The sequence below is a fragment of the Eriocheir sinensis genome, chromosome 14 (assembly GCF_024679095.1).
Source record: "Eriocheir sinensis breed Jianghai 21 chromosome 14, ASM2467909v1, whole genome shotgun sequence".
Lineage (NCBI taxonomy): Eukaryota > Metazoa > Arthropoda > Malacostraca > Decapoda > Varunidae > Eriocheir > Eriocheir sinensis.
Genome location: NC_066522.1, coordinates 12,185,253 through 12,212,312, shown reverse-complemented (window position 1 = coordinate 12,212,312; position 27,060 = coordinate 12,185,253). Strand labels below are relative to the sequence as shown.

General features: G+C 43.7%; 1 protein-coding gene across 2 annotated transcripts in view; it reads left to right on the top strand.

Annotated features, from left to right (window-relative positions):
* Positions 1 to 6,518: 6,518 nt before the first annotated feature.
* The window catches only part of LOC126998472 (hydroxyproline dehydrogenase-like), a 21,926-nt gene continuing 1,384 nt past the window's right edge, over positions 6,519 to 27,060 (top strand). Inside the window, exons 1-8 of one of the 2 annotated variants that reach the window (XM_050860190.1) lie at positions 6,521 to 6,729; positions 16,569 to 16,910; positions 17,574 to 17,764; positions 18,362 to 18,494; positions 21,715 to 21,988; positions 22,471 to 22,652; positions 22,950 to 23,131; positions 24,214 to 24,443. In XM_050860190.1, coding sequence (XP_050716147.1) covers positions 16,590 to 16,910; positions 17,574 to 17,764; positions 18,362 to 18,494; positions 21,715 to 21,988; positions 22,471 to 22,652; positions 22,950 to 23,131; positions 24,214 to 24,443 — 1,513 coding nt within the window. In that variant the 5' untranslated portion in view covers positions 6,521 to 6,729; positions 16,569 to 16,589. Of the gene's footprint in view, positions 6,730 to 16,568; positions 16,911 to 17,573; positions 17,765 to 18,361; positions 18,495 to 21,714; positions 21,989 to 22,470; positions 22,653 to 22,949; positions 23,132 to 24,213; positions 24,444 to 27,060 lie in introns of both variants that reach the window. The other variant, XM_050860191.1, reaches the window with a different exon arrangement.

The window sequence follows — 27,060 nt, the reverse complement described above, 5'->3', positions numbered from 1 at the left end:
AGGCACGGTGCGCGAGGTCAGTTGGAGACATAGCACCAGTGTCTAGCGGGCTGTCTACGTCAGAGCCGCCACTTAAGATTTGCCGGACTATAACGGGTTTAAACTGGATAAATTCAGATTCAACAAGGACATTGGCAAGAATTTGTATATCAACAGAGTGGTGGGTGAGTGTAACATGGTTGCCAGTAATGTGAGTGCCAATACGATAATCACATAAAAAAACAGATAAGAGAAATTCATGGATAGTTGTATTACCTAGGTGGAGTTAGGTTCTCAGAGCTGCTTTGCATAGGCCTACCGGCCTCTTGCAGATTTCTTATGTTCTATTTTTTTTTCAGTCTCATTGGCCCTTGAGCCCGTGGTGGATTAAAACCCATTACCTCGGGACACAGAGCAGGTGTGGCATCCGGGTTACCACAGTTTACCTTTCCCAGGTTTTCCCCGGCACCCATGATACACCCACATACCCACCCATGATATTACATAACCCAAACACATATCACAGACGCTCCGAGTAGATAAACAGTCATTGCAAAGTTGTTTTCCCTCATTCATGTGGGAATACATCCTTCTGTCAGCGTTGGGTACAACCACTGAGTCACACGCTGATAAACCATATACTGGCTGGGCAGCGAAACGACCTTCACCATTACCTAAAATGACAAAAAGTAGCATATCAACAACTACCTAAAAGAGAAGAAAATGTGAAGACGATGTATAAGTTTTGCAATGAAGACACCTCATAGACTTTCCTATAAAATACTGCTTAAAGAAATACCAACTAACAAACAAACAACAACAAAAAAAACATTGAGTTCACTTTCTTCCCTCGTTAGTGGCAGCAGTTGCGCGGTGAGGGACTGACGGAACAAGACGGAAAAGAGGTGTAGCTGTGCACGCGTAATTACCTTTAATAACCTAAAAGAGTTTATCTCCATTATCCTACTATGCGTTTCAGGGGCCTTGACCCATCGTTTTTCTCGAATATCTTCTAAAGAAACAACTTGAGCAGTGTGGTATTTTTGCACAGCATTTTTGACACCCTGCCCTAATCGTTGGCAATATAGTGCATTGCAAAATGTGAATGATTAAGGCGCTTACTCTTGACTTTATTGGTGAAGCCTGGCATGGCCATCTAGACATTCGAACAGGGGAAGCGTGACGTTGCTGTGACGTGATTACCCACCCTCTCCTGTCTTCTCCTTCCTTCCTCCCTCCCCCTTACCACCCCCCACCTCTCTCTCTCTCTCTCTCTCTCTCTCTCTCTCTCTCTCTCTCTCTCTCTCTCTGACTTTGAGATCAGTACAGATGAGGTTCTCAAAGCGCTACAGTCATATAACTAACAAAAGTCCGATAAAATATATCCAAAATTACTTAAAGAAATATCAACAGAGATACTCAGACCTTTAACAATGCTGTTTAATATGTCTTTGCACCATGGTATCGTTCCTAGCGATTGGAAAATGGCTAAAGTAACACCCACTTATTATTGGTAAATTATTTGAGACAGTTATTCGAGATAAAGTAGTTAACTACCTAGAGTGTAATTCGTTAATCCTGGACTGCAACATAGTTTCCGTAACAACAGATCTTGTTTGTCGAATCTATTAACGTCCTATAACGAGCTTTTTGCAGTCTATGATGTTTCTAAATTACTTGATATTTTTTTTTTGGACTTCCAGAAGGCGTTTGATAAAGTTCCACACTACAAGTTGCTGCATAAAATCAAGGAAATAGGCATCGGGAGTAAGCTTCACGAATGGATCAAGCACTGGCTAAGCAATAGAAAACAAAGAGTTGTAATAAATGGAGTGACCTCTGAGTGGATGCCAGTCACTAGTGGTGCCCCCCAAGGCTTTGTCCTGGGACCCGTTCTCTTCGTCATTTACATCAACGACATTGACCTTGGTCTCAATAATTTCATTATATATAGTAAATTTGCGGACGACACGAAAATCGGCAATGCAGTACTAATGGAATGTGACAGGCGAAGCCTACAAGAAGATTTGCGTAAAATATCAGATTGGTCAGTAAAATGGAAAGTGCGTTTTAATATAAACAAGTGCCAGATTCTGCAGGTTGGATTTAGAAATATAAAGGAGGACTATGATATGTGCAGCGTTAAAATTAAAAGCGTTCACTCGGTCAAAGATCTTGGAGTCACAGTCGCATCTAACCTTAAGTTTTCCCAGCAGTGCAACGAGTCCGTTAAAAAACCAAACGGGATGATGGGTTTGATTAAGATAAATTTTTCATCCAAGAATAAAGATGTTATGCTACCTTTGTATAATAGTTTCGTCAGACCTCATTTGGAGTATGCCGTGCAGTTTTGGTCTCCCCACTATGCGAAAGACATTGCTAGAAGGTGTTCAGCGTAGAGCAACCAAGATGATTCCTTCATTACGAAACAAACCCTACGAGGAAAGGCTGTCACATCTAAACCTGTTTTCTCTTGAAAAACGCCGCCTTTAGTGCCTCGAGTGCTTTAAAATACTTAACGGTTTTACCAACGTGGTCTGACCAAGCTGTTTGTGATGGATGATTCGACCCGAACGAGAAATAATGGATAATGAAATTGGCTGCTGTTTGTGTCCTAGATGGTGTCATGTGAAATATGCCCATTTGTCTGGAATTGAGCAGGAGAATATACCTAAAATTAATTGGGTTTGCAACCCATGCCTTCATAAAGCATCTCTGGCTACCAAAATTGTGGAGAAATTGGATGAATTCAAGCAAGAATTATCTAAGGAAATATCAGGCGTAAAGGAAAAAGTTGAGTCTCACGCTGTGAGTGTGAAAGAAGGGCTTGGGGAGGTGGCTGAGGTGTTGCAGAGCGCTGATTATGCAGAGTCAGCAGGTGCAAGCTGGGCTGATGTCACCAAAAGCAGGAGGAAAATTAAGAAGAATCTACTTGAGCAAGATAAAAAGGCTATTGAGTTAAAAAGTGAAGTCTCCCAGGCATTACAAGGCATTCAGATTACTGACACTATTTTTTTTTTTTTTTTACAACAAAGGCAGTTCAAGGGCACACTAAAAAGAAAACAATAATAAAAAAAAAGCCCGCCACTCGCTGCTTCTAAAAAAGAATCAAAAGAGGTGACCGAAAGAGAGGTCAATTTCGGGAGGAGAGGTGTCCTGATACCCTTCTCTTGAAAGAGTTCAAGTCGTAGGCAGGAGGAAATACAGATGAAGGAAGATTGTTCCAGAGTTTACCAGCGTGAGGGATGAAAGAGTGAAGATGCTGGTTAACTCTTGCATAAGGGGTTTGGACAGTATAGGGATGAGCATGAGTAGAAAGTCGTGTGTAGCGGGGCCGCGGGAGGGGGGGAGGCATGCAGTTAGTAAGTTCAGAAGAGCAGTCAGCGTGGAAATATCGATAGAAGATAGAAAGAGAGGCAACATCGCGACGGAATTTAAGAGGTAGAAAACTATCAGTAGGAGGAGGAGAGCTGATGAGACGAAGAGCCTTAGACTCCACTCTGTCCAGAAGAGCTGTGTGAGTGGTGCTCCCCCACACGTGAGATGCATACTCCATACGAGGGCGGACAAGGCTCCTGTATATGGATAACAACTGCGCGGGGGAGAAGAACTGGCGGAGACGATACAGAACGCCCAACCTCGAGGAAGCTGATTTAGCGAGAGAGGAGATGTGAAGTTTCCAGTTGAGATTTTGAGTTAAGGATAGACCGAGGATGTTTAGTGTTGAAGTTGGTGATAGCTGAGTGCTGTCGAAGAACATGAGGAATGAGGCAGCCCAAAAATTGGAGTCTGTTGAGCAAATTAGTACCAAGAGTGTTGGTAAGATGAAACCAAAGATCATGATATGAAATGTGCTTAAAGAGGAGACCAAGAAAAAAATAAAGGAGACCATCTTAGACCGCAATGAGTTCTTAGACACAATTGAGGGTGTTGAGAATAAGATTGAGCTGATTTTTAGTAACCCTGCAGCTGGCGGCACGATGCACTACATACTGAGGTGTAAACCAATTGTGAGAGATCTGATTCACAAGAATCATGACAAATTAAAATTAGAATGAGGAATATACACAGTGAGAGACATATACCATGCAATTACATGTTATCACTGTCAGAGATATGGCCATCTTGAGGCCAAATGCACTGCCAAGAGAAATGGGAAAGCCCCAAAATGTTTCAAATGCTCTGGCGATCATAAATCGAAGGATTGATCCATGGCTGAGAAGAAATGCATAAATTGTGTGAGATACAAGAAATCTGAAATCAGTCACTCAGCGAATGACCAGTATTGTGTAGTTCTCCAGACTGAAATTGAGAGAATTCGTAACATAACTGATCATGGCTATTAATTAGTGTCTGTACTCAAAGATAAATTTTGTGTGATGAGTGTTCAGTGTGTTGGAAATAATCGTTGGATATGTAATTGTGATACTATAACAATAATATCAGACATGAAAACGGAACAAATGGATATTTGTGATATTATTTGTGAAAGCAATTAAGACACTCACTCACTCACAACGACGTTTGAGAATAAGTGCATCGAAGATTATTATTGAGGCTAAAAAACATTGCAATTGTTGACGGCACTCGAGAGCGCTGCATCAGCGGCGGAACAGGGCCTGAAACCCCATCAACGGTAAAGGGTAAACAGTATAATGCATGTGCATGTGTATGTGTATGTGTATGTATGTATGTATGTATGTATGTATGTGTGTATGTGTGTATGTGTGTGTGTGTGTGAGAGAGAGAGAGAGAGAGAGAGAGAGAGAGAGAGAGAGAGAGAGAGAGAGAGAGAGAGAGAGAGAGATGGGGGGTGACAAGGGGGAGGGAGGGAGAAAGGGGAAGACAGGAGAGGGTGGGTATACACGTCACTTAATCATTCACATTTTGCAATGCACTATATTGCCAACAATTAGGGCAGGGTGTCAACAATAGTGTGCCAAAATACCACACTGCTCAAGTTGTTTCTTTAGAAGATATTTGCGAAAAACGATGGGTCAAGGCCCCTGAAACGCATAGTAAATACTGGCAGCTGTGAGACGATAGACTGGGTGGCGGGAAGAAGAGCGGAATATTATTGTAGTGCGGCGACTATGCCTGATGAACGAGCCTCCCATAACCCAATTAGCCAGTGGGGTACCTCTTTGGCTCTCTCGTCACACTGGTCGCGGGTTCAATCCCAGGCAGCCGGCGAATACCCTCTCCTGGTCTTGATTAATTTCTCGTGTGTTTCGATACACGCAGAGGTCGTGTTGGAGAATAGAAAAGAGAAAAATTAAACTCTCGGGGCATGACAGAATTAACGATCATCGCCACGCACTTGCATGACAGGCTACCGTGATCTTGGATCCATATTCTCAAACATATCGAGGCTTACACACCCACAGTTGGTAAGGCTTTGGTAGAGGATGTGTTAGGATTTCCATGGGTAGTTTTATGGGGCTAATGATAGTTTGACAAGGCTTCTGCACCATGAACGTAGAAAACGCTCATGAGAACCCGACTAATCTCCTTTTTTGTGGCCTTGGGTGGTTTTGGTTGTGAGAGCCGAAAGCGTTGTCCGAGAATACGGGCTTAGGACCAACGTTTAGCGGGTAGCAAGCGATCCTTCCGACCGCCCTCCACCGAGACTGAAGCTTCGAACTCATTGTGATCTGCGTTAGGTGTTGAAATTGCTGTCCTCCGCTTGCTAGTCTCTATTCGTTGTTGTTTTTCTTCCTGGCGTGCTCTATCCCTCCCCTTGCCCAAGGCTGATAGCAAGACGGGACAATAAACAGATAGGAAAAGATCTAAGAAGCGGATGAAGTATCGATGAAAAACACGTTCCAAAAAGCATATTTCTTTTTCCTCGATCAGAACAGAATCACGGAACAATAAACAGATCGGTATAACATTTAAGAAACTCATGAAAAAATAATGAAGAAAATACGACAAAAACAGCAGATTTCTTATCTCTATCGCATTTTTTAGAGCTGAGCGGTAGGTATCACTTCGCCAGCCACCCAGACATTGATTCGACGTAAGTTATCAAGCCCATTCAAGTATATTAGTTCTGACTTAATACCCATCATGGCTCCCTTCCATCTAAGCCCCAGTCTAGTCTGCCCGAACCGTTTGTGGCGTAACTTAATAAACAAACAGTCAATCCACTCGTTGTCAATCTTAAAAGTACTATCCATTCCTCCTTTATATATATCAATACGTATCCATCATGCTAACCTAGCTTCTCCCTTGCTCAGGATCGTCTCTGGGGTAACTTCACCTATAAACACTCAGTCCAATCCTCGCGAAATTCTAAATGACCAACTTTCTTCCTATCGAGACGTAACGCTCCTGCCAATTAACCCTTTCCCTTCCTCATGATCGTCACTGATTTAACTTCACTTATAGATACTCAATCCACTCCTCGCGAAATTCTAAACAAGTCTTTCTTTCTATCGAAACATAACACTCTTGCCAACCCTCTCCCTTCCTCATAACAACTGGACACCCACTACAAGGACACCCACCACCAGCACACGTATATTAGCCGAGCCACGCGCGTCGAGCCGCCAGAGCAACATCAACGAGAAGCAGCCTTGAGCGCTTTGGGGAGTGCCTGACCCCCAGGAGGCGATAGCAGCATGCGCCGCGTGAACCCAGACAAGTGATAGGCTCCGTCGTGGCCACACATCGAGGGAGTGGCTGCCGTCGACGCTCCGGCCACGTACCCTTGAGTGCCGGTTTTTTGTGGTGCTCACTGAAGATACGGTAAGTATCTTTTAAGGACCGTAAGACAGCATAAACCCTAGTCCGCTGACCACTTACTAAGCAAACTCATTCACGCAATACGCTCATGAGACTAAAGCGTTATCACGAGGTGAAAACATTCGTAGATAATGAAAGTGTATAGGCGAGGGATATAAGTCAGTTAGCCTTACTGGAGGCTTGGCATATTTTTGGTCACTAAAAACGAATACGCACCAAGAGCACATGAACGAAACAAACTTTTACTGAATGTTAATTCCCATTTCTTTGAGTTGCTTCCATTTGCTTCGTATGCCCCTCCCTCACCACCCGCCCCTCCCCCCCAAAAAAAAAGGGAAACGAATTAACACGAGCTTACTCAAAACCAACTCGATCATCGGGGTGTGTACGATTCAACGAATCACGTCCCCTGATTAGCTGAACTATACAACCTGGATGACAAACGGTTTCACCCAAGCATCGAGATACCTTCCTTCCTAAAATCAGTCAGAGTGAGAGTCCCCCCCCCCCCCCCAAAAAACATAGGAAGAGCGAGCTGTTACCTGCTCATCATTGTCTAAAAGATTCTGTACAACTTTGCGAGCCCTGGGGAGTCTGCTGTTCAATACACTCTCGTCCTGCTTGAGGTTACTCTGTGATAAAAGCTTAATCATCCACGTCCTCAAGAGGAAGGCATCGTCTCCAACAATAAAGATGGGCACTGGCTTGTCCTGAACTGAAGGCAGAGGCGTAGCTAGGTTGGGTTTTCAGCGCCCGGGGACAAAGTCAGTTTTCGCGCCCACTCCTGGCAGCCACCTTGTGACAAAGTATGAACCATAAATGGGTCCGGCCCGCCATGGTTTCCCGTAAAGTTTATAGTTTTAGAACATGGAAAACCTGCATCCTGTGGTATTCTTTTGCGGTATGAAGAGGATGAATAAAGTAGAATAATTAAGGCAACAATGGTACTTTGAAGATATAATTGAATAACAGAGAAGGTCAGAATCAAGACACAAGAAAATATATATGAAAATCAATGTAAAATTATTTTGTAGTAAAATATTAGTCAAATACATATAACATTGTGAAAGCATAAAACATTGCTTTAGATATAATAACCTGAAAAATTAACATTAAGTAAATGAAATAATTCGATGTAAGGCGTTAAATGTATGGGGAGGCGTTGGCTGAGTGGATAGAGTTACAGCGCCGCGTCCAGGACGACGCGGGTCCACGCCCCCCCCGGTTACACAAGCCGGGATTTTTCAGTCACTGCCGAGTGGTCTAAGATTACCCACATGCTGTCCAGAAGACCACATATCAACCCGGACTCTAGATTCTTGGATTAAAGATAAGCTCCGGGGGGAAGCATGAGCCAATGCAGGATGGCGCCACTATAAACACTTGCTTGCGCCACGTCGGGCTGGGGCCGACCATCAGGCCCCATCAAGAAATACGTAATACGTAAAAAAAAAATGTAGCTGCAGCTGCAAATTTATCGATTGGTTCCTCATAATTTATGCTGTCTGTAACCTTCCGCTCCACACTCAGCAAAGTCAAGGCTGACAATCTTTCCTGTCCCATGGATGATCTCAGGTAGGACAATATAAGTTTTAACTTACTTAAAGACCTTTCACAGCAAGCAAAGAAAGTTGCAACAGTCAGTAAGATCCGAAGACCATAACTCTCAGATTTGGAAATACATCATCCCCACACTGCACAATGAAGCGAAGCAGCATGGCTGGGCGTTATCGCGATAAGTTATTCGCGATTTATATATATATATATATATATATATATATATATATATCTATATATATATATATATATATATATATATATATATATATATATATATATATATATATATCGGTATCTCCGTTACTTTTATAATCAAACTAGCGATAATCGATATTTTTTTCCGCCTCAGAAAAAAAAAAAAAACGTTGTCTCCTCCCTACTGCGCATGTGTGGCCCGGGCCATGGTATTGATGGCTCCAGGTGTTGTGTTATTTGGTGTCCCATCGTCATAAGCTGGCGCTTTTGTTTACAATCACTGGTCTCTCGTGAACTGCGCATGTTCAGACCAGTAAGCGTAGCCCTGTACAGTCTCACAAAGCTTTTTAACACATTAAGAGTTGCTGGAAGGCTGAATCAGACATACAGTACCACCATCCTCGCTGTTTCTAGAACGACGCTCTGTACATATAAATACAACTCGTACAGAGTGTCGTTCTAGAAACAGCGAGGATGGTGGTAGTGGTACTGTATGTCTGATTCAGCCTTCCAGCAACTCTTAATTACGGTTAAAAAGCTTTGTGAGACTGTACAGGTCTACGCTTGCTGGTCTGAGCATGCTCAGTTCACGAGAGACCAGTGTTTGTAAAAAAAGCACCAGCTTTTGACGGCGGGGATGCCAAATAACACAACACCGGTTCAGGCGTTTCTAGTATTACCGTCCATATGTACGTGTCAACGTGTGGTTTTCAGGTTTTGTAAGTTTTCTAAAATACAGATAATGAAAATTTGAATTCATCTATGTTTTTTATTTGAAATATCAATATAGTATCGTTTTCGCCTATCGGACTTATCGCTAGCTAGTATCGGAATTGTGGATTTATATCGGGTATCGGTTATCGGTTTATTGCCTATATTTGTGTTTCCAGTTAACAAATATCGGTTATCACCGATAAAGTTTTCCATTATCAGTTATCGGGTATCGGGAATAAGGTTTTCTGTTATCGTGCCCAGCTATGCGAAGCAGGTCCTCAGGTGTCGAAAGCTTAGCATCAGTCCTTGCCTTGAGTAACATTCGGCAGTCCATTATTTCACTGAACATCTCCAATTTCTCCGTGCATTTAATTAAGAGGGGAAAACATTTAATTCTGAAATTCATTCGTAATTATACAACTTCAATTTTGCGCCCCCAGATGCTGCTTCCGGGGACAGATGTCCCCCCCTTGCCCCCCCCTAGCTACGCCACTGATAACTGTACAGTAACATTTGTTAGCCCTGATAAACCCTACAACATGGCATTATAAAGTCTTTTTTTTTTGGGGGGGGGGGGGGGGCCTGTGGCGCCGGTAGGCCTTCATAGTAGGGCCTGATGGTCGGCCCCAGCCCGTTGTGGCGCAGGCAAGTGTTTATAGTGGCGCCATCTTTACTTTTCAGCATTTTCAATTTTAGACCCCTAGTTGCATAATATAAATTGTTGGGCGTGTGTTGGAGGGTCGTGCGATGCCGATCTAGCACAGTTTTTTGTGCTATTAACACTTGTTCTGCTTCATCTTCGTCGTCGTTTTCTTCGCTTTGAATCTCATAGGTCCTACTCATTTTAATCATTTCTTCTGTATCACCACGTATCAAACACGTCATTTCATTTATTATCTTTTCCTCGCTATACAGAACGAACAATAGCACGCATTTCTTGGAGTCACTGCCTATCATGTGCCTCTGTAGCCTCGTCTAGGTTATTTTCGGTGTCCCGCAAGGCCACTCCCTCATTCGTCCTTCGCTTGAATATGCGCAATGTTAAAGGAGGAGTAAGGATGGTTCCCTGCAATGCCATCACTATGCTGCAGCTACTCTCTTTTTAGCTTTGAATGTACCCACGTAGAGACCCGCCGAGGCCGCGTTGTTGGGAGTGCCGAGGCCGAAGTTGAGTGCATGCTTGCGTACTCTTTTGTGTGTGTGTGTGTGTGTGTGTGTGTGTGTGTGTGTGTTCGTCTACTAAAAAAAAGTAAGTGTTAAAGAGAAATTGCCATGATTAAGTGATTTGATGTAAAGAAACACTGGGTAAAACATCTTGCTTATGGTCGCGAGGACATCGGAACGTTCAACACTCCATCATCAGGAAATTTAAATGTTTAGAAAATCTTTGTGCACATTTTTTTTTCTTTGCGCAAAAGTTACTCCTGTTTAACGGTGCACGAACAAATTAACATCTTTCGTTAATGTGAACATCAATCATTTATATCATCTGAACGGTAATATTTTTTTCATGTTATTAAACGGGGAAAAGAGCAGTCTAAGTGAAATAAAACAAGAGAATAAAAAGTAAACAAAGGAAATCATTACTAAGAAAATAAGTTAATGAATGAATAAACAATAAAGAAAATAGATAAGAGTTGGACAGCAAAAAAAAAAATAATAATAATCTTACGGTCGTGCTGAGAAGGCAACAACAGGCTAATTTTCCTCCCACGCACTTGTTCACGTCCCTCCGCTTAATGTTTCTCTCTCTTAACCCTTTCCTAGAGACCTCCACACATCCTCAGAGCCTCGCCTGGATTCTGTCGTTTATGTTATGAGATGATTAAGTTGTGCCTGAGATGATTAAGTTGTGCCTGAGGTGATTAAGTTGTGCCTGAGATGATTAAGTTGTGCCTGAGGTGATTAAGTTGTGCCTGAGATGATTAAGTTGTGCCTGAGATGATTAAGTTGTGCCTGAGATGATTAAGTTGTGCCTGAGGTGATTAAGTTGTGCCTGAGATGATTAAGTTGTGCCTGAGGTGATTAAGTTGTGCCTGAGGTGATTAAGTTGTGCCTGAAGTGATTAAGTTGTGCCTGAAGTGATTAAGTTGTGCCTGAGATGATTAAGTTGTGCCTGAGGTGATTAAGTTGTGCCTGAGATGATTAAGTTGTGCCTGAAGTGATTAAGTTGTGCCTAAAGTGATTAAGTTGTGCCTGAGGTGATTAAGTTGTGCCTGAGGTGATTAAGTTGTGCCTGAGGTGATTAAGTTGTGCCTGAAGTGATTAAGTTGTGCCTGAGATGATTAAGTTGTGCCTGAGGTGATTAAGTTGTGCCTGAGATGATTAAGTTGTGCCTGAAGTGATTAAGTTGTGCCTGAGGTGATTAAGTTGTGCCTGAGATGATTAAGTTGTGCCTGAGGTGATTAAGTTGTGCCTGAGATGATTAAGTTGTGCCTGAAGTGATTAAGTTGTGCCTGAGGTGATTAAGTTGTGCCTGAGATGATTAAGTTGTGCCTGAGATGATTAAGTTGTGCCTGAGATGATTAAGTTGTGCCTGAGATGATTAAGTTGTGCCTGAGGTGATTAAGTTGTGCCGGAGATGATTAAGTTGTGCCTAAGGTGATTAAGTTGTGCCTGAGATGATTAAGTTGTGCCTGAGGTGATTAAGTTGTGCCTGAGATGATTAAGTTGTGCCTGAGGTGATTAAGTTGTGCCTGAGATGATTAAGTTGTGCCTGAGGTGATTAAGTTGTGCCTGAGGTGATTAAGTTGTGCCTGAGGTGATTAAGTTGTGCCTGAGGTGATTAAGTTGTGCCTGAGGTGATTAAGTTGTGCCTGAGGTGATTAAGTTGTGCCTGAGGTGATTAAGTTGTGCCTGAGAGGATTAAGTTGTGCCTGAGAGGATTAAGTTGTGCCCGAGATGATTAAGTTGTGCCCGAGATGATTAAGTTGTGCCCGAGATGATTAAGTTGTGCCCGAGATGATTAAGTTGTGCCTGAGATGATTAAATTGTGCCTGAGATGATTAAGTTGTGCCTGAGGTGATTAAGTTGTGCCTGAGATGATTAAGTTGTGCCTGAGATGATTAAGTTGTGCCTGAAGTGATTAAGTTGTGCCTGAGATGATTAAGTTGTGCCTGAGATGATTAAGTTGTGCCTGAGGTGATTAAGTTGTGCCTGAGGTGATTAAGTTGTGCCTGAGATGATTAAGTTGTGCCTGAGGTGATTAAGTTGTGCCTGAGATGATTAAGTTGTGCCTGAGATGATTAAGTTGTGCCTGAGGTGATTAAGTTGTGCCTGAGATGATTAAGTTGTGCCTGAGATGATTAAGTTGTGCCTGAGGTGATTAAGTTGTGCCTGAGATGATTAAGTTGTGCCTGAGATGATTAAGTTGTGCCTGAGGTGATTAAGTTGTGCCTGAGATGATTAAGTTGTGCCTGAGGTGATTAAGTTGTGCCTGAGATGATTAAGTTGTGCCTGAGATGATTAAGTTGTGCCTGAGGTGATTAAGTTGTGCCTGAGATGATTAAGTTGTGCCTGAAGTGATTAAGTTGTGCCTGAGATGATTAAGTTGTGCCTGAGATGATTAAGTTGTGCCTGAGATGATTAAGTTGTGCCTGAAGTGATTAAGTTGTGCCTGAAGTGATTAAGTTGTGCCTGAGATGATTAAGTTGTGCCTGAGATGATTAAGTTGTGCCTGAGATGATTAAGTTGTGCCTGAGATGATTAAGTTGTGCCTGAGATGATTAAGTTGTGCCTGAGGTGATTAAGTTGTGCCTGAGATGATTAAGTTGTGCCTGAGATGATTAAGTTGTGCCTGAGATGATTAAGTTGTGCCTGAGGTGATTAAGTTGTGCCTGAGATGATTAAGCTGTGCCTGAGATGATTAAGTTGTGCCTGAGGTGATTAAGTTGTGCCCGAGATGATTAAGTTGTGCCTGAGGTGATTAAGTTGTGCCCGAGATGATTAAGTTGTGCCCGAGATGATTAAGTTGTGCCCGAGACGATTAAGTTGTGCCCGAGACGATTAAGTTGTGCCTGAGACGATTAAGTTGTGCCTGAGATGATTAAGTTGTGCCTGAGATGATTAAGTTGTGCCTGAGATGATTAAGTTGTGCCTGAGATGATTAAGTTGTGCCTGAGATGATTAAGTTGTGCCTGAGATGATTAAGTTGTGCCTGAGGTGATTAAGTTGTGCCTGAGGTGATTAAGTTGTGCCTGAGATGATTAAGTTGTGCCTGAGATGATTAAGTTGTGCCTGAGGTGATTAAGTTGTGCCTGAGATGATTAAGTTGTGCCTGAGATGATTAAGTTGTGCCTGAGATGATTAAGTTGTGCCTGAGATGATTAAGTTGTGCCTGAGATGATTAAGTTGTGCCTGAGATGATTAAGTTGTGCCTGAGATGATTAAGTTGTGCCTGAGGTGATTAAGTTGTGCCCGAGATGATTAAGTTGTGCCCGAGATGATTAAGTTGTGCCTGAGACGATTAAGTTGTGCCATTTCCTTGTTCAATGATTTTCGGACTCATATTAACGGCAAAAGAAGCAGTCACAAGATTCCATTACATCGCGTGCTGCGGAAAAAAAGATGTAAGCTACGCAGCATAGTGATGTAATCATTTCTTATTTATTTTCTTCTGATTCTTCTTTTTTTTTCAAAGGTGTGTGTGTGTGTGTGTGTGTGTGTGTGTGTGTGTGTGTGTGTGTGTGTGTGTGTGTGTGTGTGTGTCCTCCCTTTTTACGAACATTTGCGCCCTGGTTTTGCAAGTGTTTGTGTCGGGGGTGGGCGTTGATGAGCTGGTCTGTGTCTGTTCATTGCGGTTCAAAGACTAAGCAAAATTAATCAATATGGATCATAGTTCTTGTCTTTTCTTATCATTCTGATGTTGAGGAGATGGATCGAGCGAAACTTATTGAATGACCTGATTACCCCACACACACACAGAGTGGCGCAGTGGTTAGCGCGCGGGCGTGGTGTTACCAAGGACGTCTCATGGCAGAGAGGATCTCAGGTTACCGACAATTTTCAGTAATCGCCGAGTGGTGGAAGATTGCACACATGCTGTCCAGATCATCATCAACCCTTAATTCGGTGTTTGGTTAAGAGGAGCACCGGGGCACGGCATGAGCCAAGTACATATCACGGTAGCCGATTCAAATAATATTCGCCCGTGCCCAGGCCCCTCACGGAAGTTTCAGCGTACCCTGAGATCCATCACTTCAGAAGTTCTGAGCTCCGATCTCAGTCGGCGAGGGTTTTGGATGGCGATCGTGAGTCTATCGCGTTGTTAGATCATGGTGAATCATGCAACATTAGTGTCACGAATGTAATGGTCGCAACACTCACCAAGTTGTCATGTCCTTTTCCTCCCCACGCTGATGACGACCAATGTGGATCCTAAAACACTGCACCCTATTTTTAGGCTCCTCTTGAAATGATTGCGTGACTGTTCTGGCCGAGGTTATAAAGAGTCGTACAAGAGATGTAAAGTGATAAATCGGTACTATTTGCAGCGACAAAAGAATGCTTACGTCATTACATCAAGTTACAGTCACAAGATGTGGTTACGTTACGTGGCTTACTTCCACAAGGCACTGTGAAGACGAGAGAAAAAAATAGTGAGGAAGAACAAAATATAGAAGTAACCATACAAAGCGCGCAGTCACACACACAAAAAAAGTCTTATCCTAGTGTAGTGAATGAAGGTGTCTGGATTCCTTGCAGTGTATGTGTTCCCTCGTGAGTTGTTGCAGCGGTGTAGGGAGAAAGGAAGAGAGGGAGACGGGATAAAGAGGGAGAAAGGAACAAGGAAAAAAAAAAAGATATAGGTATAACTTATGTATGTACGTACTTGTTACTTCTCCCCCCCTCTCCCTCCCTCTCTCTTCCTCTCTATAAATTTGTACCCAAGAGAGAGAGAGAGAGAGAGAGACTTAAGTAAATGGCGTCTAGGTACATGTCTGTTAGTCATGTGTGTGTGTGTGTGTGTGTGTGTGTGTGTGTGTGTGTGTGTGTGTGTGTGTGTGTGTGTGTGTGTGTGTGTGTAAACCTCATTATATGATCATTTTCTTGGGGAGGAGTGTTTCGTAGTAAAGAAATATATATATATATATATATATATATATATATATATATATATATATATATATATATATATATATATATATATATATATATATATATATATATATATATATATATAAATATCTCAATTCTTCATCTTTATCCTATTGAGCGTAAACAAACAATTATGAAGATAAAACGCACGAATCCATTATCTTTTGGTCTGCAGATTTACAAACACACACACACACACACACACACACACTCACTCACTTCTGGCCTTGTTGTTATGTCAAACGCGTGTCTTCTTACCCTTACAAATTGTCGGATAGAATGTTTGTCCCCTCCTTGAAGAACATGAACCCGGACCCAGTGCATTCACCCTTCCCACACACTCCCTACGTAACACGAGTATCCTTCGAACCCTTACGTCCATATCCTCAGACGCTTTCGGCTCTCACGACAAATATTTCCAAAGGCCACATAGGAGTTTAATTGAGTTCTCACGAGTGTTTATTTTACATTTTTAGTCCTGAGGCCTTGTTAAACTATCACCAGGATTACAACATTACCCATGGAAGTACTAACACAACCTCTACGAAAGCCTTATCCAATGTGGGTGTGCAAGCCCCGAAATGTTTGAGAATATGGGCTTTAGATTTTCACAAATTATTTAATAGTATTTATTTTTTTGTCTGCCGTTTAGCTATGGTTGGTATTCTCAGTCGCTTCCACCTCTCACACCAACTATTTCCATAGGCTGAAACAAAGGAGATCAATCGGGTTGCAGTGAGTAGCTTTACTTAAAACCCGGTAGCAGTGACGGGCCAAATTTGTGGCTTTACCGTGTAGCAGCGACGGGCCAAATTTGTGCCATGATATAACCCCCCCAAAATAGATGATACATAATCTGATCACAAATGCTTTGATATATATTATGAAATGGTTTGTGTGAGGGGTGATATTTTCTCATTTTTCTCGCTTGGAGGGACCATTAAGAAACATGATCCCCGCTGCTACCAGGCTTAGGTTCATGACAAAGAAAAATGGTCAACCTACCACCACGGTCATGAAACTGCCAATGAAAATACTCACAACTCTCACGAAAACCTTGTCAAATAGATGTGCTTGGGCGCCGAAACGTTTAAGAATATGACCCTATGAACCTAAAAAAATCACTCACTACAGCCCAATCGATCTCCTTTTTAGAGCCTCTGGAAATAGTTGATATGAGAGGCTGGAGCGTCTCAGTAATACTAACCATATAATACCGAAGGACAAAGACGCTATGATAAACATGAATCCTAACCCAATGCATCTCCCCCTCCCAGACACACCCCACGCAGCGCACTATGAGACAAACGGCCGTCAGACTCCTCCTAAGCCACAGGGGTCTTCTACGAGAGCCACCCCGCGCCTCCTCACTCACCTTTCTCTGTCAAACGCACGCCCTGTCTGCCTTGTCTCCCTCCACGTGTCAAGCCAGCACCCACACCGACGCCCGCACCAAAGCCCAACCCCACGCCCAAATCAACGTTCAGTCCCCCACGAACCAGCTGGACTTCGGCGATGGCAGTTGGGTATTCCGCCACAAGACCGCGAGGGAGCTCCTACGAGGCCTGCTGGTGCTCCACGCATGCGCTGTGGACCCATTGGTGACGCACAGCTACAAGGTGAGTGAGTGGGATGGTGAGGATCAAAGAAACAAAGGACACCAGGTTCTCTCTGGGGCTTTAGGACGAAAACGAATGCCAGTGTAGAGTTTGGTAAGTGGGCGACGCGGGTTTAGGTTAGTTTACGGTGTCTAAGCTCGTTTTCTGTATTTTAGTCTGTTGTGTGTGCTTATAACCATATATAACGCGTATTTACATTAGTATTTACATTTAACTCTCTGATGTGCCCAAATACTAACACTACGGATGGTATGCATATTGTGAGTACATGAATACGTATGGATGTAGTACAGAAGAATGGTATAAAAAATACAATAAAAATATACAAGTAGGCTTCCTTAAACCAACCAACAAAAAACGTATTCAAAAGTTAAGAGAATGATTGCAAAATACAACTCACTAAATTTAGAAAAGTTAAAAAAATAGCCTAAAACCAACAACCGAGAAATGAACAACAACTAAAGCCATGAAAAATTATACACAAGTACCCCCCCCCAAAAAAAAACGTATTTATTTAAAAGCTAAGAATATAATAAAAAGAACTCATAAAAAAAGCCAAATACCTACCACCAAGATAACGAACAATAAATAAAGCAAATAAAACAATAACAAATAACATTCTCCCAGCTTAACCTTACCTTTGCCTTCCTTCCTCACTCCCAGCTCATGAAGATAGGCGAGCGGCTACTTGGATCGAGTCTCCTGGGGCTGCTGATGTCGCCCTTCTACAGTCAGTTCGTAGCGGGAGACAGCGAGGCAGAGCTGGGCAGGGTGAGCCGCTCCCTGGCAGACGTGGGCGTGCGTCTGATGGTGGCGCCCATGCTGGAGACGGATCTGGGGGAGGGAGTGGACGAGTGAGTGATGGGTGGTTAGGTTGGTGGTTGGGTGAGAGGGAATGGGAGAAAGGAGAGAGGGAGATGGAAGAAGGGGAGGGAGGAAGGAAGGGAGAGAGGAAGGAGAAAGTAAGAGGGAGAAGGAAGGGAAAGGGAGAGGAAGGAAGGAGAAACGGGTGATGGAGGAATGCGAAATGGAGAAGGAAGGAAGGAGAAAGAGGGACGGAGGAGGGAGAAATAAAAAGGGAGGAAGAAGAGAGAAAGAGGGAGGACGGAGAAAGAGTGAGGAAAGAGAAAGGGTGAGGGAGATAAGGTAAAGTTGGGTGCATACGTTATAGCTGCACGTGGCCGCGGTGCTCATCTCCGTAACATTTGCCATTGAGCTTGTGGTGGGCGAGAACCTATTGCCCTGAAACATCCGGGTTACCACAGTTTACCTTTCCCAGGTTTCCCAAAGTACCCATTTATCGACCATCCCGAAAAGAAAGATGAACAGTTGGGTGAGCTGTACGCCGACTGCCCAGGCCGGGATTCGAACCTTGACCCAGTGAAGGAAAGGGAGGAAGAGGAAGAAAAGGGAGAGAAGGTAGGTTAAGAGGCAGCGCCATCTATTTTCAGGCAGGAGATGTACCGCCGTAACCTGGACAAGACCCTCATGCTGGTGGCTCAGACGCGGCGGCAGAGTGTGATGGGCGGTGCGCGACCCGTGTGTCAGACCAAGATGACGGCTCACCTCACCGCCGACGTGCTGGTGTGTGTGTGTGTGTGTGTGGGTGTGGGTGTGTATGAGCAAGAGACAGCAAGGAACAAACTGTATTAAGGGAGGGTCTGTTTTAAGTTAGATGAAGAGTTATGTGTTATGGAGTAAAAATAGGATGTGCCGTTGAGTGGTTTGGGAAGGAGTGGGAGGAAAGATAAGTAATGTTGGAAGAAAGTAAAGAGAAGCAAAGTTGTGTTAGTAAGGAATGTTGAAGGAATGGGAGGTAAATAAAACAGAGTAATAGGAGAGTAAAGAGTAAAGAAAATTAAAGCAAAAAAGTTAAAAGTAAAGAAAGTCAGTAATATTAAAAGTGACTTGCGAAGGAGCGGAAGGAGAGTAATATTGTCTTAGTAAGTAATATAAAAGACTTGGGTAGAAGCAAGAGAGTATTGTGTTAGTAATATTAGAAGGGTTGGAGAACGAACTGGAAGGAAAGGAAGAGTAATAGTAAGATTGAAGGAAGATGGAAAGGAGCGGGAGGCAAGAAAAAAAAAATAGTACAAGGTTATACGAACACGCAAAATTAGTCTAGTCGAGAGAGAGAGAGAGAGAGAGAGAGAGAGAGAGAGAGAGAGAGAGAGAGAGAGAGAGAGAGAACCTACATAACTTCTGAATTCACGGGCTCGTGTGCGTGTGTGTGTACACGAGCCGGGACCTCTAAAGAGTAAATAGACGTGCATCATCTCGTGTGTGTGTGTGTGTGTGTGTGTGTGTGTGTGTGTGTGTGTGTGTCCTTGAGAATAATCATACACAACTTTTACGCTTTCATTATAAAAACAAAGAGCAAATCTGAGGTTGCGAGGTCCGAGACGCAAAACAAATTATTATTATTATTATTATTATTACCGTCATCATTAGTAGTAGTAGCAATAGTAGTAACAGTAGTAATAGTAGTGACAGTAGTAGTAGTAGAAGTAGTGATAGTAGTAGTAGTAGTAGTAGTAGTAGTAGTAGTAGTGACAGTAGTAGTAGTAGTAGTAGTAGTAGTAGTAGTAGTAGTAATAGTAGTAGTAGTAGTAGTAGTAGTAGTAGTAGTAGTAGTAGTAGTGATAGTAGTGACAGTAGTAGTAGTAGTAGTAGTAGTAGTAGTAGTAGTAGTAGTAGTAGTAGTAACGTTTAATTCCGGAACATTCCATGAAACTCGAGCAGAGGCCCCAAAGGACAAAAAAAAAAAAATGAAGTAAAATACGGAGAAAACGCTACACACACAAAAAAAAAACTAAGTACGCAGCGCTGGAGAGAGAGAGAGAGAGAGAGAGAGAGAGAGAGAGAGAGAGAGAGAGAGAGCGCACAACAACATTACGTTTACACACACACACACACACACACACACACACACACACACACACACACACACACACATTCACTCCAGATACTATTGCTATCCTTGTTGCTATTGTTCCTACACGCAAGAGAGAGAGAAAAAACAAAACAAAAACAAACGGTAATGGAGTACTCTCTCTCTCTCTCTCTCTCTCTCTCTCTCTCTCTCTCTCTCTCTCTCTCTCTCAAGCACGGGGTTAAAGCTGAGATATCGACGTATACAACCGGCAGCATCCGGCAAGTATACTTCTTTACAAATATGCCGGGCAGGGAGAGAGAGGGAGAGAGGAGAGAGAGGGAGGGAGAGAGAAGAAGGTAAGGATGGAAGAGAATGGGAAAGGATGGGAGTGTGGGGGTGAGGGATAGTGTGAAGACAGGAAAGAAGGGAGAGAGAGAAAGGAGAAAGAGAGAGGGAAAGAGGGAAGGATGGGAGAGGGGAAGGAAAAGAGGAGAGATAAAGGGTTAGAAGCAGAGAGGGAGATAGAAAAGACGGAAGAGGAAACAGGAAGAGGAAGAGAGAGGGAAGGTAGGAGGGAAAGAGGAGGTGGAAGGGAAGGAAAAAAGGATGGGGAAAGGAAGTGCAGGGAAGAGAAACGAAAGGCGAGGGAAGGGGAAACAAAAGAAGAGAGAGGGAAAGAAAGGGAGGAAAAAGAGAAAGGAAAGGAGGGAAAGGGAAAAGAAAGGAGAGATAGAGAGAAGAAACAAGGAGAAAAAAAGGTGAAAGAATAATATTAAAAAAGAGGGAGAGGAAAGAAGGGAGAGAAAGTTTAGGAAAGGAAGGTCAGAGGGTGAGAGAGAAACGAAAGTAGAGGAAGAGAAAGGGAAAGGAAGGAGAAAGGAGAGGTAACATGTGAAAGAAGAAACGAGAAACAGAGGGAGAGAGCAAAACAACAGAGGGAGAGAAGGAAAGAAAAGGAGGGAGAGGGAGAGAGAAAGAGAGAGAAGGAAAGAAAAGGAGAGAGAGAGATACAGGAAGGAGGAGGAGGGAGGTAAAGAGAGAGGGATGGAGGGAGGTAGAAAGAGAGGGAGAGAGGGAGGTGATGTGAATGCGGGTGGGAAATGTAATACGAACTGCAGAGTCGCTTTTTAAAGAATTACTCGAGTGTGATTGCCGTGTAGTTCCTGTTCCTACCTACCTGCCTACCTACCTGTCTAACTATACCTGCCTACCTACGTCTACCTGGTCGTATTAATTAGGGTTGTTGCTAAGGTGTGGGTAGCAGTTTCCTTTATCTATCTATCTATCTAATATCTATCTATCTATCTATCTATCTATCTATCTATCGACCTCTATCCATCTATCTATCTACTCATTTAGTATCTATATATTCATCCCGAAGTTTATATTATGAAATTGAGGGGTGGAAATGAGAAGGCGTAATAGTTTTTTTTTCTCTCTCTCTCTCTCTCTCTCTCTCTCTCTCTCTGTGCGCATTAAAAATTCTGACCTCAAGCCTGACAATCTTTTTTTATCAGATTGGCTAAAATAGATTCCCAGAAAATTTTATCTCGCCAATAATAATGATAGATAATAATAATAATAATAATAATAATAATAATAATAATAATAGATGAAAAAAACTATTAGGCTACATACATCAACATCACATCACCACCACAATTACAACCATCACCACCACCACCACAATCGCACACTACACCAATCACCACCACCACCACTATCACGTCCATCATCACCACCACAATTACAACCATCACCACCATCACCATCACCATCACCAGCACCACCATCATCATCACCACCATCACCACCACCACAATCGCACACTACACCAATCACCACCACCACCACTATCACGTCCATCATCACCAAGCCCTCACCACCACTACCCCCACCCCATCACCACCACCACCATCTACCCTACAGAAACGCGTATCAGATGCCTACCAAAGCCTAACGCTGGAGGGGAAGACGGAGGCGGTGAGGGAGTTGGGGCAGCTCATGGTGAAGGAGGCGACGAAGGAGGAGGGGGAAGCTGGAGGGAAGAAGAGAGAGGCAGGGAGAGAAGAGTGGCCACATCCTTCCACCTCTTCAGTTTCCTCCTCCTCCTCCTCTCTTCAGGGCCTCCTCCGTTCTCTCCCACTTCAAGAATCGGACGCCCATCGCCTCTTGTGCTGCCTTCCGCGTCTCCATCAGTTGGGTACGTCTCTCTCTCTCTCTCTCTCTCTCTCTCTCTCTCTCTCTCTCTCTCTCTCTCTCTCTCTCTCTCTCTCTCGAGTCTCGACAATAAACAAGAAAACAAGGAAACTAAAGATAAGAAATGCGGATAATAATAATAATAATAATAATAATAATAATAATAATAGCTGTGTTAGTGTGTTGAAGTTAGCGTTATCCTGACAAGGGAAGGAATAGGGAAAGATAAAGGGCATGAAGGAGGAGAAGGAAGAGGAGGGGTGAGGGGGAGGAGGAGGAGAACAAAAATATAAAAAAACGATCAAAAACGAAAACAAAGGGGAAAAAAGGAGAACGAAGACTTATTATTATTACTATTATTATCATTATTATCATCATTATTATTATTGTTATTACTATTACTAGAAAAAGACAGGACAAGGGACATTGAAAAACGGAGATGAGCACGTGCACAACTCATAGAAAACGTATCTTGGGTCTTTGCAGGGGAGACTTGTCGGAGGGAGGACGTGGTGCTGGCCGTGGATGCTGAGTACACCTACACCAACCCTGCCATTAACCTGATGACCCTGGCCATGATGCACGTGTTCAATCGCCAGGAGAAAAGAGGAGGAGGAGGAAGAGGAAGAGGACCTATCGTATGGAACACTTATCAAGGCTACCTCAAAGTATGTGTGTGTGTTTGTGTGCAGTGTGTTAAGTATGTGTAGTGTATGTGTTTGTGTGCGGTGTGTTAAGTATGTGTGTGTGTGTGTGTGTGTGTGTGTGTGTGTGTGTGTGTGTGTGTAAACCCCCTCTCTCTCCCTCTTTTGTTTCTTGTCTACCACGTGTGTGTGTTTGTGTGTATGTATGTTTGCGAGTCTTTTGTTTTCTTTAAGCCTATTGACTCTCTCTCTCTCTCTCTCTCTCTCTCTCTCTCTCTCTCTCTCTCTCTCTCTCTCTCTCTCTCTCTCTCTCTCCTGCAGGCGGGCGTGGAGAACCTGCAGGAGGACTTGGCGGTGGCGAGGGCCCTGGGGGAGGACATGAGTTTCGGCGTCAAGCTTGTGCGCGGCGCCTACCTAGAGAGGGAGAGGGCGTGGGCAGCCGAGCAGGGTCGCCCCGACCCCGTCAACGACACCTACGAGGACACCTGTGACGTCTACAACAGGTGAGTAGCTAAGACAGGTGTGGTAGTGATGGTGAAGGAGGAGGAGGAGGAGGAGGAAGAGTAGAGGAAGAAGGGCGAAGGAAAGGTGGAGAAGGACGACTCAGGATTGAAGTAGGACGAATATGAGGAAGTCGAGGAGGAAGAGGAGGGTAAGAGAAAGAGGAGGAGGAGGGTAAGAGAAAGAGAAGGAGTAGGGTAAGAAGGGCGAAGGGAATGAGGAAGAGAAGGATGGCTCAGGAGGAGGAAGAAGGTGGGAGGAGGACAGGGAGGAGGAGGAGGAGCGGGATAAGAAAGAGAAGGGAAGATGGAGGAGGAAAATACTCAGGATAGAGGAAGGACAAATAAAAGAGGAAAGATGAAGAGGAGGAGGGAAGAAGGTGGGAGGAGGACAGGGAGGAGGAGGAGGAGCGGGATAAGAAAGAGAAGGGAAGATGGAGGAGGAAAATACTCAGGATAGAGGAAGGACCAATAAAAGAGGAAAGATGAAGAGGAGGAGGGAAGAAGGTGGGAGGAGGACAGGGAGGAGGAGGAGGAGCGGAGTAAGAAAGAGAAGGGAAGATGGAGGAGGAGAATAGACTCAGGAGAGAGGAAGGACAAATATAAGAGGAAAGAGGAAGAGGAGAAGGGAGGTAAAGGTGGGACAACATAATGGTAGGAGTGAATGGAAATATGAACACGTAACATTCAGTGACGATAAGGTTGGAAAAATAAGAAAGAATACCATTACTCGTATACTAATCTATCCTTATAAACGAAACTGTCCCTCCATTATGTATTAACAATGATGATGTTTGCTTCCTATTTGTGCCCTTCTTAGCTTTCTCTTTAGTTGTTGTTGTTTTTTGGCGGGGGCGTTAGGTTTCGGAACAGAATGTAAGGAATTTCTGTATAAATACCATAATATCATTTACCTATCTATTCACTCACCCATTCATATATAAATAAAAATTCAACTAATCTACTCAAGCGGGTATTCTTGTATTTCCTTATTCATGCCCTTGAGATGCCTCCTTTACTATAAAAAAAAGTCAATCTACCTATCCATCCATCCTTTAACCTAACCGCTCGTTCCACACACACAGGATGGTGGAGGTGATGCTGGCGGAGGTGGATGCGGCGGAGAACGCGTCGGGGGGAGGAGAAGGCGCTGAAGGAGGTCAAGTGTCGCGCGCCGTGATGGTGGCGACGCACAACGAGGAGTCGGTGGTGCTGGCGACGCAGAAGGCGACGCGGCTGGGCCTGGACACGCGGGGGGGCAGCGTGGTGTTCGCGCAGGTGTACGGCATGGCGGAAAACATCTCAGTGCCCCTCGGTGTGTGTTGGGGAGGAGGGGGAGGGGAGGGCGTGATGGAGGGGAAGGCGTGATGAAGGGGAGGGCGTGGGGGAGGGGAGGGCGTGGGGAAGGTGAGGGTGTGTGGGAAAGGAAGGGGAGGGCGGTGAAGGAGGATTGGGGTAGAGTACAGTCTTATGGTAATGTGTGTGTGTGTTTGGGTGTGGGTGAGTGTGGAGAGAGAGAGAGAGGCTACAAGAGTTGGTTCGTGTGTGTCTGTGGTGTGTGTTTGTGTGCGTTGCGTGTGTGTGTAGAAGGAAGGGATAGGAAACATTTCTGGTAGTACGTGTGTATGTGTGTGACTGCGTGTGTCTGTACAAAAAAACGCATAGGAAATTTGTTCGTTTTTGTGTGTATGCGTCGATGAAGCAGGAAACGATTTTGGCAGTACGTGTATGTGTGAAGAAGACCATGAAGTGAGTAATGGCGTATGTCCTATAGGAAAGCGAACAAACATTGTGTGCGTGTAGGTCTATGTGAAGATAATGAAACTTTTCTGGCAGTGAGGGGGGAGGAAATGAAGACTAGGGGGTGAGTATACCTATAGTTACGTGGGCATGAGCAAGGGTAATGGCGTATTTGTGTGTGTGTCTGTGTATGTAGGGGAGGTATAAAACGTTTCTGGGAGTAAGGGGAGGAAACGTAGAGAAAGGGGTTGATATGGGCCTACGTATGGTTAAGTAAGCATGAGCAATAGAAACAGCGTGTATCATGTTCAAAAGCGAGTAGCACCGGTAATAGTAGTAGGAGTAGTAGTAGTAGCGGCTGTTTTAGTAGTAGTAGTAGTAGTAGTGCTCTTTGGTAGTGGTGACGGGTCTTCCTGAGGGTGCCGGGCAAGAGCAGCGACAGCACATCACCTTTAGGGTACAACACGCACGCAGCCTTATGCATAGTACAGGCGCGGTCAGACGAGTTCTCCCTCCCTCCTCGCCGCTGGGCCTTGCCGTTCGCCTGCCTACCTGCCTGCCTGCTTTATTTGGCGGACCTGGCTGGCTGGCTCCATGGCTGACTGACTGACTGACTGCAAGGTGCTCGAATCTCACTTTGAACTTATAGCTCTACCTGACTGATTTACTGACTGGCTACGTTTAGGTGTTGATGTGTCATTTTTATACCTGAGCGACGGGTACGTTTTCCTTTTTTTTTTTTTAACCAGTTCGCGTTTTCGATTTCCTGTGCGTAGGACGTGTTCGAAGTGTTTTAATTTGGCAACACTGACGAAGTGAATGTATTACGGTTGTTGATATACCATTTTAAATTGAGTGACGGTAATTTATTCTTTTTTTTTAGCACCAGTTTCAGTTTCATGTGCGTAGTGTAAGTGTTTGGAGTGTTTTAAATTGGCAACACTGACGAACTGACTGTATGCATTGATTGGATAGTTCAAGCGTAATACTCCCCCTCCCTCTCCCTTCCCTTCGTCACCTTTCTATTTTCCCTTTTTATCCTTCTCTTATTTTCCTTCCTCTCTGCCTGTTCTTTTTTTCCCTTCTCTACATACAATTCTATTTTTTTCTTTCTATCCTTCTCTGTTTTCCTTTCTGTCTGTTCTTTCTTTCCCTTCTTTACATACAATCCTTTATTTCCTCTCTATCCCTCTCTGTCTTTTCCTTTGTTCTTTCTTTCCCTTCTCTACATATAATTCTATTTTTTTCTTTCTATCCTTCTCTGTTTTCCTTTCTGTCTGTTCTTTCTTTCCCTTCTCTACATACAATCCTTTATTTCCTCTCTATCCCTCTCTGTCTTTTCCTTTGTTCTTTCTTTCCCTTCTCTACATACAATTCTATTTTTTCTTTCTATCCTTCTCTGTTTTCCTTTCTGTGTTCTTTCTTTCCCTTCTCTACACACAATTCTCCTCCTCTCTATCCTTTCCCTTTGTCTATTCTTTCTTTCCTTTCTCTATATACAAAGACAGGATTTACCCAAGCCGCTCTCTCTCTCTCTCTTCTCTCTCCCTCCCTTAAAACATACCTTTACAGTAACAAACAACATACAAAGATTTCAAAGCTATTGGACGTACCATATGCGCAGGAGGACCCCGTAGTCGGCCCCCTTAACTGGCTCACAGACTAAAGACTAAACCACTAACAGCCTTGTCTAGTGGTTTAACTATGACTCATCTCCGTGAACCCTTTGAATCGGCAATAACGCGCGCCAGATTGGCAGCACCTAAATAAAAACTCGTCGACGCATCCGGTGAGTCATGGCCGCCACGTCATGTTGCTACTCCTAAAAATGTCACCGGCAGCGTATTCGTCCCTCCCAGCGATCATAGCAACACATCATAAAAAAAGAATAGCATGTGGGTGGCAGATGGTTCGTGGCTCGGTTCGGTGGTGTGTGTGTGTGTGTGTGTGTGTGTGTGTGTGACCTTATAGTGGAGTCCATCGTTAATAAGCAAGCATAGGTTAAGAGTAGGAGCAGGAAGTAGAGTAAAAAGGATATAATAAGCATTCGTAAAGCAAGAAGAGATGAGGTGTATAGTTTGTCCGTAACGATTGGTATAAATGCTAGTAGGCTATGACCAGGAGTTTAAAAGGTAGTAGGCTATCAACAACCATCCTAATAAGTATCACAGAGGAATAACCCATCATTACCA